At 33.8% G+C, this 16,801-nt stretch overlaps 1 protein-coding gene across 1 annotated transcript; it reads left to right on the top strand.

Moving 5' to 3' along the window:
* Positions 1–2,913: 2,913 nt before the first annotated feature.
* Positions 2,914–7,558, top strand: LOC113717575 (cathecol O-methyltransferase 1-like). Its single transcript, XM_027242359.2, has 4 exons — positions 2,914–3,589; positions 5,404–5,714; positions 6,550–6,614; positions 7,168–7,558. The coding sequence occupies exons 1-4, from the start codon at positions 3,117–3,119 to the stop codon at positions 7,462–7,464; spliced, it is 1,146 nt and encodes a 381-aa protein (XP_027098160.1). The 5' UTR covers positions 2,914–3,116; the 3' UTR covers positions 7,465–7,558.
* Positions 7,559–16,801: the final 9,243 nt, after the last annotated feature.

The following is a 16,801-nucleotide window of genomic DNA, read 5'->3' on the forward strand; positions in this document are numbered from 1 at the left end:
GAAAAATTAATAATCATTTGATTTCTTGACCACTATCAAGATTTTAAATTTTGATTGACCTCCCACCAGCTACTTTCAGTGGCTTCCTCGAATGATTTCTCGTTCGTTGAATTCCCCGTCCCCCAAGAATTGGATTGCGCACGAAAAATGTAAACGAATTTGTTGATTACCGCAAAGCGGGCCCCTAGCAAAGATTCCTAATAGAGTAGGTTGCACACCAAAAATGCGAACGAATTTGTTGATTACCTATAAGCGGGCCCCCAGCAAAGATTCCTGCCTCCAACTCTCCAACCGTAATAATAGTAGAGGGTGCCAGTTGTCTGCTTAGTATCTCATTTTCTGATACGGAAGTTGGTATACTTGTAGTCGTAGATGTCCCAGTCTGATGGTAGGAGAAGAGTATTTCAGAGTTTTCAGCAATTTTATTGTCAATAGCTGGAAATAATTATGTCTTGAAAATTAAAAGTTGATTATTTTTTGAAATTGTAATAGATCCTGCAGATAGATGGTAATTATTCTAACTATATTGAGCTTATTTTTGTCGATTTACTGTCTACATCTTTAATATTAGTGTGTACATTGCTCCTGATATTAATAACTATTAACTAAGAGGATTCACCCTGGTATCATTATTAAAGAATAAAATTGAGGGTAAAAATTAAACTAATCCCTAGTTTAGATGCATGAAATCAATTGTGAGAAATAATTTTCAAATTGGAAACATAAAATATAAATATATGGTGATTTTTCATGTTTTTATACTTGGGCATACGTATCACTTTGAGTATACTTTTCACTCTATTTTTGGTTTTTTTTTATATTTTTTTTGCAAGAAAAAGTTTAGGCAAAAGGGAAAGTTACAATAGGAATGGCAACACGACAGGTATGGGGTGGGGAAAGGGCCTGCCGAACATTTAAATCCACAGAGGGGGTGGGGTGGGGAAAGCATAGTTATTAAATCCGGCCCAATTCGACGGTCGAACCGGTCAAACCGGTGAATCGAATATTGGACCGGATTGGATTTTGAGTTAGATCGTTTAAGCAATCAACCCGTTGACTAGTCAATGGACCGGCGGTTCGACCGGATTAAACCGAAACCCGGCCGGTTTTGTCTACAAACCGGGTTCCTGAGAAAAAATTTATGCCTTTGATGGGATTCGAACATTGGACGAGCATTGCAACAACGCAGACACCACCAAGCTACTTCACAATATGGTGCTAAGGTTTCTTACTTATAATATATAAACCTTTTCAATTTTATCTTTTTTTTATTTCTCTAAAACAAATTTATTTGGAATCTTTTAATAAAAATTTATGACCCCCAAACTCTATAAGTTATAAAATAGACTTCAAAAATAACATATTACATAATTCATTTTAAAGATAAATATTATTTTTAATATTTTTTTACACTTAAAACTTATAAATAAGTTAGATAATTACACTGAATATAGATAAAATTTTATACTTAAAATTTGGTGTATTACTAAATAATTTTATATTTTATTGATTCTTATATGAATTAATTATTTTATAGCAAATTAAATTATATGAGTATTTGCTATGACATTATTTATTACAATTTATATCTTATATCTTATATTTAAAATTATGAAATATAATATTTAAATATATTTAGTGACCCACCGGTTCAACCACTCACCCACTGGTTGAACCAGTAACCCGTTGACCCACCTCGTTCGCCGGATTCCCTCCCGGGTTGGGTTTAATAACTATGGGGGAAAGTGTCTAATTTGTACTAGTATAAATGTATAATTATTAGTATAACTAATAACATTAAGGAAGGGGGTTAAATTAAGTGTCTAATAAGTATAAAATTTATCTTACTTTAATTTCTAAAGTATCAAATTTCTCATACTTTAGTCTCTAAAATGTAAAATTTGTTTTACTTAAATATAAAATTTAGTCTACTTTTGTCAATGATTTTACTTAAATAGGATAAATTTAATAGTTTAAGGACTAAAGTGTCCCATTTAGAAGTTTAAGAATAAAAACGAAAATTTGGATAAATGACGAGTGTAAACTAAAATAAACCCTAATATATTAGTGAATGTAAACTTTTTTCCTAATTCTTCCAATGACAAATTGTCAATACTAATAGCAATGTGGCTAAATTAACCACGCTATGCAATTATTAGACACCTACGCCCTTAGTTTTTATACATTATATCAACACTTTTAATAGCATTTAATTATCTTTCTACATAACGAAAAGAAGGAATATTAACATCTTTTCTACAAAAAAAATTCACATCCAATCTTTATTTAAGTCTTATATAGAAATTCCTTTTCTTGTTTCTCTTGTTCAAAATTTATGTTTCTTCTCCTCCCTCTTATGACCTACTACCTTTTTATTCAATTAAATTTTCTTTAAAACTTACATGTAACAAAATAGTATATATTACTGGCATCAATTCAATCGGAGTGCATATTGTACCTTGGAAATTGCTTGATTTTAATTTTATGGAATTGAAATATGTGAACATTTCTATTTACATGCTTACTAATAATTGAAAATTTTAGATTGCAAAATTAAATTTTAAATTAGTAAATATTCTTAAGCCATTGTAAATGTTTGAGAATATTTTCTTTTACAATTTAACCATTTTTTTCTTTCTTTTATTAAATAAACATATGTTTCTTGAAACTACAAGAAGCATTAAATGAATTAAAAACCTATGGGCATAAGTGTATAAGGTATGAATTTAGTATGGAGAGGTGTGGATTTAACCCTTCCCTAATATTAATTATATTACATATATATAACCTAATACTTGTAACTAATAATATTAAATATATTATATATTAATTATAATACATATATTTATTTGTGTTTTTTAACTGGGGGAGAAAATGAACCCACCCTACCCCATGCCTGCTTCAATTGCCGACCCTTTTAGTTATCCAATTAAAGGTAAGGGAAAATCGAATATTTTTGAGTGGCTTTATCGGGGCACTTACAGTTCCCGTGCCAATGAAAAATTATTAAAAACGGAACTAGAATATAGACTTTTTCTAGGCAAACTGGACCATGTAAGTCCAAATGATCTTCTATATAAGGTGGAGTAAAGCTGGCGGATGGAAACTGAGTCGAAATGGAGAGTTCAGTGAAAAGCCTACTGAAGTCATCATCATCATCGGGTGAAAATGGAAAAGAAGAAGAAAAACAGAACCATTTCTCCTATGCAATGCTGCTGGTTAGTTCGGCTTCACTGACGATGGTTTTATACAATGCTGTGAAGCTAAATTTGTTCGGAATCATTGCCAAAGCCGGCCCAGGAGCCAAGCTATCACCTTCAGAAATCGCATCCCAGTTGCCTGTTACTAATAATCCTGATGCAGCTTCCATGCTCGACAGAATGCTTCGCTTGTTGAGTAGCTACTCGCTGTTCACTTGCGACGTCGTTAAGGTAGCCGTCGACGGCGGCGGTGGTGGGGAAACTGATGTGGGTTATGAAAGAGTTTATGGGTTGTCTCCGGTTGCCGAATATTTTGTACCGGATGAGGAGGGAAACTCAGTGGCGCCTCTGGTGGAGTTGCTTCAAAATAAGGTCTTGATTGATAGCTGGTAAGCTGGTTTGATTTTCTAAGAATGCTTTTTAGTATTTCTGTGGATAAACTCAGGTTTTTTTTGTTTTATTTTGATGAGTAATTAACAACAAATATACAGGAAAACTGACGGAACAAGTCCACAGGTTTCTTGTTTTCGGCATGTAAAATACATAAATTTTAAGTGAATTGAATGCGTAGAGGAAATACAATAAAACTATTAAAGCTTGACATTAGTGGAGGATATATTAATAATTGACATCAATCAATGACATCTTGTTGGATTCCAGTCAAACTCGTTAATTTTTAAAGATTCACATTTGGGTTAACTACAAAACACCCCATCAGAAACTTATTATTTTCATATCCACATTTTCCTATTGGCACTTGGCAATGTTTCTAATACATAACACGATCAAATTTTTTTTTATTTTTATTTTTATATTTATTTCTCATCCTCTTCATACCCTCAAATCAAATTGAATTTTGTTCTATAAGATGTACATGTTACAACAAGAGATGAAGTTCCACTCAATGAAATTAATGATATAATAAAAAATATATCTTCTCACCAATATAAGATTTAAAGGAATGCTAGAAAATATATTTTTACTAAATCCAAGCTATGTTCCCAACAAGTTCAATAAAGTGGAAAAAATATATTTTCATGTGCATTATTATTTTTGCTTTTCTGCAAAGTGTGCATGTCAAATGATCAAATCATACTTAATATGGATTGCGGCTACATGTTTAATTGTATCACATTGATAATAACTTGAAAATTCACAAGTTAATTCATCCAATTGGACGATGAGTGGGACAAAGTGAGAAAGTGACATTCATTTTGGGGGTATCTTGTAATTAAGCCTTTACATTTTACATATGTTCTTGATTATTTATAAGAATATTAAATTTCTATGTGGTGGTTACAAGTATTGTGCGTTAAAATGTCTAAATGCTACATGAAATAATATAACTTAATGAACACAAAATAAGTCTCCTAGGCCAAAACCAGTGAGGATGCCCGCGTTGGTGGGTGGGACGGAGTATATCTGTTTATAAATTGACCTATAGATGACCTTAGTCTATTAAAATGGAATGCAAGAAAGGAAGAATGGTTGTTCTAAGCTGAGTAACTTGGATATATCAAAGCCCTTAAAATCGAGTTGGAAACATGCAAAAAATTGCACGTATACTGGTTTTACTGTGTGGAAACTTTTGCCATGGGTATCATAAAATGCATGACAAACTTTTACTTATGCCTCAGAAAATGGTAAAAGGTTCACCGTGCAGTTTAATGAGCAATTAAAGATCAATTTTTCATGAACATGATCTTTTGATAACAAACATTGTACATTGATTTTCACATGTCATCTTTTGTAGAGGCCTGATCTATTTTCAAATTTTCAGTTTCATATCAGTGATGATTCATTGATTGCTTGTGTGCTTAGTCCATTCTTGGCATATTAGCGGAACCAAAGATAGAGAGTTTGGGAGGCAAGATTATGAAAGATGTACATTTGAGAGGATACCTTAAATTTTTCTAAAAATCTTGAGGGGGCAAACTATAAATTTTTACAAGGGTGCAACTGAAAACTCTTCATTCTTTAAGGGGATACAAAAGAATTTTCAAAATCTTGGGGGCCGGCCGCCCCTTGCTGCCTCCTATAGATCCACCACTATATTGGTGTACTGACATCTTGAAGTCATTTCCTATAAGTTAGATAAATAGCTAAATGGTTTACCTTGTCCTGCTGAATTCTTTTGGTATGGAAAACTTCATGCAGTTTTACTTGCAAATAGTGGGAGCCTCAAATTTAGCTCTTATTTTAGGTATGAATTAGGGAATGCTGTGCTTGAAGGAGGAATTCCATTCAATAGAGTCCATGGTGTACATGCATTTGACTTCCCTACCAGGGATCCCAAGTACAATGAGCTATTCAATAAGGGAATGGTTGGTCCTACAGCCATAATGATGAAAGAACTGCTTCAGCAATATAAGGGTTTTGAACACCTTCAGACATTGGTTGATGTTGGTGGTGGTCTTGGAATAACCCTTCACAAGATTATATCAAAATACCCTTCCATAAGGGGTATCAATTTCGATCTACCACATGTCATTGAAAATGCACCATCCTATCCTGGTAAATATTCACTGTCAAAACTTTGCTAGTCTTCATATTTCTTCTTGTTTACCATTTACATTCACACCTACTATTGATTTAAATGTAAGGAAATTCACATAATTGGAGTAAAATCTTTTCATAGATAACTTCATTTTACAATGAAAGTTGTTTCTAGTATTAATCAATAGTAATTTTGAGATAGAATCTCTTTTCAGCTTGCTTGTTGCAGAGGAACTCTAATTTGATTTGCATTCTGCAACATGTCCACTGAGGAAGTGCACTCACACATATCATTATCTCTGTATGTCGTGTTTTTTCAGCAGAATAATGATCATATGGACCATGAATTCGACTTTTGTTCAGTTTAATATGATGCAGAGGTACCTGGATGCAGATTAAAATTAAGATGTGCTGTTGCCTTGGGAATAAATTAAGACTTTGATGTGGATTTGTTTTCTAATTCTTTTTTTTGAAAAACTTCTTTTGAATGGATAATAAGTTTTGGTAGGGATAGCAAATAGAATTCCTATAAGTTGAAGACAAATTAACAGTAGAACCTTTTTCAATTCCTTAACACAGAATCGACAATGCACAAATTGATTCACTATATTAGAGTAAGTGAACTTATGAAGTATTTCTACTGATCATACTATCATTTACGTTCAATGGAAAGCTCGTTGCAAAACTGAAATGTACAAAGATGTATGTTCACATATATATGTGAAGGTGCAATTGTTTTGTGCAGTGTGTAAACTGTTCATAAACAGAATTGTAAACAACCATCAATTCCTGAATGTAGAGCTTTATCATTTAGTAGTACCATAATATCTATTTCGTAAAAAATTTGGCACAGGAGTGGAACACATTGGTGGAGATATGTTTGAAAGTGTTCCCGGAGGAGATGCTATTTTCATGAAGGTAACCTCGGTGTTTAATTGGGGAACTGCATGGTGATATAAAAAAGTGCCCTTGCAAAATTTGAATCTCCTAAAAATTGAATAACTACTGTGGCAATTTAAGAACCTTGAAAATCAGCCTCTTGAGTAACCCCTGGATACTCTTTATTTGCATGTCTATAGATGATCGTAAGTTTTACTATTAAAGCAGAAATAGATAGTTTGTACATATCCTACCACATGTATTTTTTTTTATGGGTTGATCAACAAAAATGTTATGCATCACTCTCAAGGAATCTTCTTGTATGGGAAGACATGTAGAATGTGCTAGATAGGATGCTTCTTGATTTTTCCCTTTCTAAATTATGTAATTTTTTATTTTGGTATGAAACCAACAACTCAAGTTCTAAGCAATTAGCTTATGTTTGAAAATGCAAAATATACCAATAACTAACCTACAGACACAAGACCTCTGTTGCCTTACCCTCTTACTTCGTTTCAAAAAAAAAAAAAAAAATGAGCCATGTCAATTTGGATTACCCTCTATCCGAATTTCATTGACAATTTTGTCACAGATGATACTCCATGATTGGAGTGATGATCATTGCTTAAAGCTGCTGAAGAACTGCTTCAAAGCTTTGCCAGACCATGGAAAAGTAATTGTGGTTGATTTGATTCTGCCTGTGAAACCTGATACTAGTGCCTTTGTAAAAGGCATTTTCCAAGCTGATGCGCTCATGATGACTCAAAATCCTGGAGGGAAAGAGCGATCAGAATCTGATGTTCGAGCCTTGGCTATAAGAGCTGGATTTAAAGACGTAAAATTACAATGTCTTGTGGGTAATGTTGGAGTCCTGGAGTTGTACAAATAGTTGTGACTGCCTTTTGGGCTGTTATTTAGTTGAAGAACAAATATTTTGGTTTGCTTGTATTTTCTTTTAAAAATAAAATCTCTATTTGGTTCAATGAGCAATTTGTCTTTTAGATTGCACAATTGAAATTAAATCCATCAGTGGAGCTTTGCATCGCAAGTACCAAGTTTCGCTTTTTTTTTTTTTTTTTTTTTTTTTTGTGAAAATATTATTGAGTGATATCATCTCTCTAAAGTTGGCTATCCGGAAATATTACTTGCAACAGTTGATGGTGGCATGAGCACACAGCAACAAATTGAAATGTGTTGAGAGCATCCTGGTATGAGAGCATATTATCTTGGACTAGGAGGCATAAACCGTGCGTTGCACGGTGGAAATATGGCCTGTGTTCCCAACCAAATGTAATTACATTGATGCACAATCGTTTCTTGTAATTTTGAGTGAAAAGCTTTAATGTATGATGTTCTAATGTGTTCATGTATTCCACAAGACATGAAATGATAATGTTTCAAAGTCTAAAAAAGAAGAAAAACAAAAACATATTTTGAGGGATTTCAATTAAACTAATCAACGAGAAAAATCAAAATTATAGTCATTCATCTACAAAAGTAATAAGTTTCTCTTTTGTGCTTCAGCGCCTCCATGGTATACATCACAGCCTTGGAGCCTTGCAGGAGATTTCTATCAAAATCTATGATTCGAATGGTCTTGGAGAAAAACAAACCCATCATAGTATTGCATTGCAACTGGTGGACCATTGTCTTGAGCTGCTAAACCAAATGGATGGACACTTAATTTGCACTCCCAAGGACCATAGCATGCCTAACAACGATAGAAGCAAGAATTACTACAAGCAATCTTTTGAAAAGAACAAGTTCCAAAATCTGCGTTATCTTATTTACAAAACAGTCACAAAAATTAAATGGAAAAAAAAGAATTGTAAACCAATCAAGAAATACATGAATATTAGCCTGGTCTTGTTAAAGGGAAACACAGAAATCAAAATTGACTTCATGTGCAGACTCACGCAAAATGAACAAAGTATCTCGGTGGTAACAAGGCCAACATACGAAAATTCATCCTTTTGCCCCTAGAATTTCAGCTTTAGCTAGTCCAGCAAGGTGATTCTAAATCTCAAATGTTAAAAGAAATATGAAATTAACAGACATACTGGTGCAACAAAAAATGTACTGTTTCCTATGACTGAACACCAAAACGCCTCAATAAATCAAATTAAAGATGCAACACGTTTGTTTCAAGTCGCCTACTGAGAACCTTAAAGAATTAGCATCATGAGAACCATCATTGACCGTGTAAGTTAAGAACCTACAGTAACCAAGCAAAACTTATTATGTACCAAGTGATCTAAAAAACAAAAAAGAAGCAAGAAGCAAGAAGCAAATTTGAGAAATAATCTAGGACAAGCATATCTACTGTATCGTTTCCCTAGGACAGAATACAATATAAAGCAATTCAAAAACATTGCAAATAGATCCAAGTATAATACCATCTGAATCTTATAAGAAATAACAAATTATGCTTAACCCTATGAGTGTAATAATGCTTAAGCAAAAGAAGTGAATCAATTACTCCTTAAAAGCATTTTTACAGCCAAAATTACAAAATATGGTCCAAACAACATACAGTAATAAAGTTACTAAAAAAAATAACTTCTTAAAATAAAAAGGAAAGAAATAGAATAGATCCTCCAAATAGCTAAGAAATTACAAAAAGAGATTAACCACATACTATATTTGCTAGCATGTTAAATGAATAGCAAATATTAGCAAAGGGTGGAAGGAGCACGAATGGACTCACTTACAGCTTTGCAGAATTATCATGGTGGTTGCATAAGGCGAAGCTCATGTAAGCAAAATGAAACAACAAGGAGGAGCACAATAATTGATTGCTAAATCATTCACGTGAAATATCAAAATACGACTCCCAGTAGTCTTTCTTTGCACAATATACACTCAGCCATCCTTCGTTCTCTACCCCCTGCCATTGAGAATACTTCTTTTAACTATAGAGAGAGAGAGAGAGAGAGAGAAGTAACGGACAAGGACAAAATCAGGAGGACACGTAAAATAGTGAAAACACCCATGGTGGAATAAGACTTGTGTAAGGATCGAAGACAACCAAGTGGAAGAGATAAACAATATAAAGATCTCAAACGTAACAATAAGTAAATAAAAAGGAAAGAATAGCAAACCAATTAACTACCCAACTCCTCTTGAACTTGTAGGTTAATTCAAACAAACTATTTCAAGTTGATGAATTACGATCACTCTTGTGTGGAAAGGAAGGTTCACCTCCTCCTTATCCCGAACTCCACTCGGTCAAGTCAGGACGTTTTACTATCGCTCAGGACAACTCTCGCAGAGTTACACTCATGAAGTATTCACTCACAAATGAAAAACTTACAAAGAACCTCACACCACTAAGACTACAAATCTTCCTTGAAGAATATTTTCTCACTAAAATCTCTCTAGATCTTTTGTATCTTCAGTGTGCAAAAATTATTTGAAATATCTGATCAACCACTATTTATATAGGATCAATAAAGTGCCTCATTAGTGCTTCCAACGGATAGAAAGTAGTTGAAGAGTCAACTAGCCGTTGGAGTATCGGACGTTTGATAGTCCTGTTTTATACGTCCGACAGCAGGCAGTGAGTTTAAGAGATTTTCTTCAATTCTTTCGGACGTTCGGTGCAAGCTCTTTGTGCATCTGACAGCAAAAAAAGAGATTTGAGAAATCATCTTGTTTCTATCGGACGTCCGGTAGAGACATATTCAGCGTCCGATGGTTTCGTCGACTTCGAAAGATCCTATCGGACGTCCGGTGATGAAGTTCTTCATGCGTCCGAAGTTGCGCAATGAGTATCGGACGTCCGATCCTGCCTTCTTGAGCGTCCGACAGCTTCAGCATACTTTGTTCCTTTCAGATGTGCTTAATCTTTGAATCTGATTTGTTTCATAACTGAAAGTATTTCTTGAAAAAATATTAGTATTATCCATTATTTTGTAAACATCAAAAATTAGGGACCAAGGTCAACATTCTCCCCCTTTTTTATGATGACAAAACAATGGATGGAAGAAAGAAAAAAATTGAGCATATGAGCATAATCTCCCCCTCACTCATTGCATCCAAACTTATAATTTCAGAATAACTCTCTCTTACACATAGCATCCATTTCACCCCTTTTTGTCATCATAAGACGAGAATAAAAATCTCATACCGTAATCTAGCAACAATAACAGATAATCCAATTTTCCAAACAAAAACAGAGAAATTATACCAAAATTCAGCAATCACCAACATACCAACATATCACAGAGAGTTTAACAAAGTAAATCATCATTAAATCAGAATAGTTCTTTTCTCTCCTTTTTTTGATATCATACAAATCAAGAAAAATTCAGTTCAAAGCATCAGAAATATTAAAAGAGAATTACAAAAAAGCATTATGAATAAGAATCTCATCAATCTTACCAATGTCTTCTACTTGTTAGAGTTAGTATCATGTTTAACTATCCACATGTAATTCATGCCTCTTCTCATATTTTTTCTCACACAACAATCACTTTTCATGTGACCTTTTTGATAACAAAAATTACACATAATCAAAGAGTTATTTACATGAACAGGTTTAATAAATCTTACTTATCTTCTCTTATAAATAGCAAATTTATTTGCGGCAGAATTTATCTTAAAATGAGGTTTTGATTTATTACTTTGAAAATAGTCTTGTTTTTTATGTTGGAACAACTCATTTAAATTATTCATTCTTCTTATCAAATCACCTTGTTCGTTTTTTAATATTTCACAAAGTCTTATTTTTCTATCAAGTTCAAAGTGTAAAACAGTCTCAATTTTTTTTAAGAAATCACTTTCAATTTTCAGGTTTTTATTTTCTTGAAAAAGACGTGTATTATCTTGAAAAAGAAAGCTAATCTTATGTTTTAATTTCTTGTTTCTAACATAAGATTCTTTCAAACTACCATGCATTTTATAATAAAAGATTCAAGATCATCATCAGTTTCATCATCACTATCAAGTTGAGAGCGACATGTAGTTACTTCATCATCTCCAATGGCCATAAAAGTCAATTGAGCAGATTCTTCTTCCTCTTCACTTTCACCATCGGAGTTGCACTCATTCCATGTGAATTGAAAATTGTTGAATCTTGATTTTCTTCCTTCTTTCTTCTTCATCATTGGACACTCATTTGCATAGTGTCCAGGTTGGCCGTATTCAAAGTACTTATCAGTTTACTTTTTGTTGAACTCTAACTTCCTTTTGTTTCTCAAGTTGTTGGGCTGATTCGGGAAGGAATTGTTAGGTCCACCTTTTCTGAATCTCCTTTTGTTGAGTATTCTTTTGAAATCTCGTGTGATGAGTGCAATATCACTATCATCACCTTCCATGTCATCTTCACTCACGGAGGCTGTATCATCTTCATCTTGTGAAGCCTTCAGAGCAATGTTCTTTTTCACTTTGGAATTGAGTTTTAGCTCATAAGAAATCAGTGAATTAATGAGAGATTCAATAAGCAAGGTATTTAGATCTTTGGTTTCCTCAATGGTAGTCACTTTACTCTTCCAATCATTCGATAAAGCATTCAGAATTTTTCTGTTTTTCTTATCTAGAGAGTATTCCTTTTCCAGCACCTCCAAATCCTTAATGAGGTCATTGAATCTACAATACATCTTATCAATGTTTTCATGAGGTTCCATCTTGAAGGATTCATACTTTGTAACTATGATGGACTTCTTTTGTTCTCTAACATTCTCACTACCTTCATGAATTTCTATCAATTTATCCCAAATTTTCTTGACTGACTTGCAACCTTTGACTCTAATAGATTCATTTGAGTCTAAAGTACAATGTAACACATTCATGGCTTTTACATTTAAGGTGAGATAAGCTCTATCCATAGCAGTCAGTTCACTTCTTATTTTTTGTCTAGATTTATGAGTATTTTCATTTATAAGAGAGGCATCATATGGACCTTCATTAACAATAAACCACAATTCAATATCAATCGATTGTAAGAAGATAATCATTCTTTCTTTCCAACTCACATAATTTGACCCATTAAACATAGGTGGTCTAATCACAGATTGTCCTTTCAAAAATATAGCATTATAGGTTGTCATTTTTATTCCAAAGTCGATTGAGTTTAATCTCTAGAAGACTAAGTTCTGATACCAATTGTAAGGATCGAAGACAACCAAGTAGAAGAGATAAACAATGTAAAGATCTCAAACGTAACAATAAGTAAATAAAAAGAAAAGAATAGCAAACCAATTAACTACCCAACTCCTCATGAGCTTGTAGGTTAATTCAAACAAGCTATTTCAAGTTGATGAATTACAATCACTCTTGTGTACAAAGGAAGGTTCATCTCCTCCTTGCCCCGAACTCCACTCGGTCAAGTCAAGACATTTTACTATCCCTCAGGACAACCCTCACAAAACTACACTCATGAAGTATTCACTCACAAATGAAAAGTTTATAATGAATCTCACATCACTAAGACTACAAATCTTCTTTGAAGAGTATTTTCTCACTAAAACCACTTTAGATCTTTTGTATTTTCAGTGTGCAAAAGTTGTTTGAAAAATCTGACCAACCACTATTTATATAGGATCAAGAAAGTTCCTCATTAATGCTTCCAATAGATAGAAAGTAGCTGAAGAGTCAACTAGTCGTTGGAGTGTCGAACATCCGATAGCCCTGTTTTATGCGTCCTACAGCAGGCAGTGAATGGGTTTAAGAGATTTTCTTCAATTCTTTCGGACGTCCGGTGCAAGCTCTTTGTGCGTTCGACAGCAAACAAAGAGATTTGAGAAATCATCTTGTTTCTATCGGACGTCCGGTAGAGACATATTCAGCGTCCGATGGTTTCGTCGATTTCGAAGGATCCTATCGGACGTCCGGTGATGAAGTTCTTCATGCATCCGAAGTTGCGCAATGAGTATCAGACGTCCGATCCTGTTTTCTTGAGCGTCCGACAGCTTCAGCATACTTTGTCCCTTTCAGATGTGCTTAATCTTTGAATCTGATTTGTTTCATAACTGAAAGTATTTCTTGAAAAGATATTAGTATTATCCATTGTTTTGTAAACATCAAAAGCTAGGGACCAAGGTCAACGACTTGTTTGTTAATTGTAAATCCATTAAGATGAGTTTGAAAAAGATACCATCTATCCCAGTAAGATCATTTAATTTCAATAATTGACCAAAATTCCTATTAAATAGATTACACTAATAAGTAAAACTCGAATTGCATAAGATTTCCACTGCATTCTCAAGCCAATAACATTTGTTGCTTTCACTTGTCTCCTTGTACTTCCAATTCATTAAAGATGAAACTGCCACATCTCTTCAACTCATTTAGTTCTCATTTTGCCTATTCTCTATCAATTTCATACTTCAAGTTACTGCATATGCCTGAGCATGGGCTTCACGCATCAAATCGAGGTTGACTTAGCATAAAGCTGATATCGACATACAAAACTTTTAAGGGAGTTTTGAACTCAATGTGCAAAATACTCTCTATTTATTTGAATGCTTTAACTAAATAATAAACAAGTATAAATAGGAAGAACTCAAGTGACATAAACCATCAACTCCATTCTTGAATAAAGTCTCTATACTTCTATAGCAAGTGCATAACACTTCAAGTTCACAAGAACCTCTGGGAGTAATTCTGGCAGGTCTCTTCCTATACACTAAAGGGTGTTGTGTTCGGAGGTAGGTAGAATACCAACAAATACCAACAAATCTTCTAAGCCTCTTGCTAAGCACTGTAACACTATTTTCAAACACTATGATTAGATACAAAACATTGATTACATGTTTTAGCAACTATTTTATAGAGCATAAAATAAATCCATAGTGGTTTAAACAATGTATAGGGACTTCTTCTGAAACACTCTTGATTTCTAAACAATACATCTACCCTAACCATACGATAGCTAAAATCAAGACCATGATAGCTTTATCCAAGTTGAATGAATAACCAAAAAAGGCCAAAATCCTAGACTCCATAAACCATCCCTGATTGGAAGAAAAGAAAGCTCATTTAAGTATATTGTTCAAATCCACAAGAAATTTAGCGCCATCAACCTGTAAATTACATACAAACAATCTCAAATCCGGATGGAATCAACCATAATTAAAGCAAACTTAGTACTACATTTCATCATGAACCAAACTTAACAGAAAAATCATTGCCACTATCACCTTTTTGGATGAAAACATTATGCATTATTATCATTCCAAACAACTACTGTTGCCAAGCAATCCACTCATTTTAATATAATCCCTTTCCCCTTTACCCAATGCCTATAGCATTATGTAACCCACTATTTACATTATCATCAAGTAAATACAAACAACTCATTTATTGAAGCCGTCTCACTTAAGGAATAAACACTTACATTACACTTCCCTACACCTCTTGAACTCGGCATCAGACCCCATCAATTTGCGTAAACCATTATTTCAAGCAATTATTTCACAATGCCAGCCAGATATAGGACATCAATGTACATAACCAACAAAATGAAAAACTTGCATTTTCCATGTGAAAAAGTGAATATGGCGTTTTCCCCAAGGACTGAATTTTCTCATTCTCAACCCTACCATAATTTAGCAGAAAACTCATTATTCTTGCCTAAAATCTAATAAAAACACCTTTGGCAGGTAGTCTAGGTAGATTATATAGTGTGTTGCTTGCATAATAAAGCTCTGATAACTTAACAAAATTGTAAAACTGCTAATAAGGATTCATTAGCTAAAATGAGTCTCACTTTGAAAATACTTCAGAATATTCATTTTTTTACATGAATGTGTCAAAAGTTATCACTGACTTTGTTGACAAAAAGTGATATTGGGCCATAGGCATTTGTTATGCCTACTAGAAGCTTGTGAAATGCAAAGTCCAAATTTGCAGTAAAATGTGGGAGTATGTGTGCGAAAAATCATGCTTGTTTCTTGAGCCAGATTTGGTCATGCACTTCATTGGATTTTCTAGCAATTGGACATTAAATAAGAAGAGAAAAATTGTAGTTGCTTGTCGGATGTTCACTAGTATAAATAGGGAGTTCATTTGCCATGAGAATAACAAGAATTCAAATAGAATTAGAGCTTAGAGAGTGGTCTGATATTTAGAGTGCAAGTTTGTGTGAGTGTTTTCAGTAAACATCTCAAAAGCGAGACTCTGATAAAATTAGAGCAAGTATTCTCAAGAGTGAGACTCAATTTAGTAGTATCTAGAATAAGTTTATTTTATGCCGTGTTGTTATTGTATATACTTTGAGTGCAGTAAAATTGTTCGTTGGTTCGCTTTATTAGTGGATTTTATTCATTAATTCCGTATTAGAGCCCACCACAATTCAACAATTTGGTATTAGAGTGGGTCTATCTTGGACTCGCTCTTGATAAAATCTTTATTTTGCAGGTGCACTTGTTGGACCGGTACAAGAAGAGATTCTCCAGAAGTATAGTGAAATGCTGTGAAATTTTTTGATATCACACAATTATTAAAGTGTGAGTCATAAAATTAATTATGGCAAAGGTTGTTTGGAAATATTGATAAATTAAGTATAAATTCTAATAACTATGGTTCTTGGAGTACTCATATGAAGTTCTACCTATTGGGACAAGACTTCTAGGTCGTTGTTGGTGGAGATGACACAACATTGCCAATGCAGGCAAAGCCACTTAAAAAGTGAAAAGTTAAAGTTGGCAAAGCCATGTATGCTTTGACAATGGCTATAGAAGACGATTTGCTACAGCTGATCAAAGATGATTAGACACCAAAGGAGGCATGGGATACACTCACAACACTCTTTGCAAAGACCAATGACGTAAAGCTCCAAAAGCTCAAAAATAAATTACTGTCTATTTCTCAACAAAATATGATTGTAGGTCAAAGGTAAAATTAATTTGTGATGAAATATCCAAATTGGATTCCTGGAATGCAATCATAGAGACTAGAATGCGAAGAATTATTGTCCATTGTTTAAGAACATAATACAAGGGTCTTATTACTGCCACCCGTGGTTAGGCCAAGAAGCCAACCTTAAATGAGTTGGAAAGTTCACTTGCCAATGAGGGAACTTTAGATAGTTCTATGTTTAAAGTGTCTATTAAAGAAGAAGAAATAGCTCTCTTTACCAGAACGAGAGGATCTCAAGCCGGAGATAGGAGACCTGCAAATAACCAGAATAACTCAAATGACAAGTAGGGCCCATGGCAACAGAAGAAGTGGAAGAGCAACAATTGAGATGGAGTTGGCCAAGGTCAAGGAGCAGATGGCCAAAA

The sequence above is a fragment of the Coffea arabica genome, chromosome 1c (assembly GCF_036785885.1).
Source record: "Coffea arabica cultivar ET-39 chromosome 1c, Coffea Arabica ET-39 HiFi, whole genome shotgun sequence".
Taxonomy (NCBI): domain Eukaryota; kingdom Viridiplantae; phylum Streptophyta; class Magnoliopsida; order Gentianales; family Rubiaceae; genus Coffea; species Coffea arabica.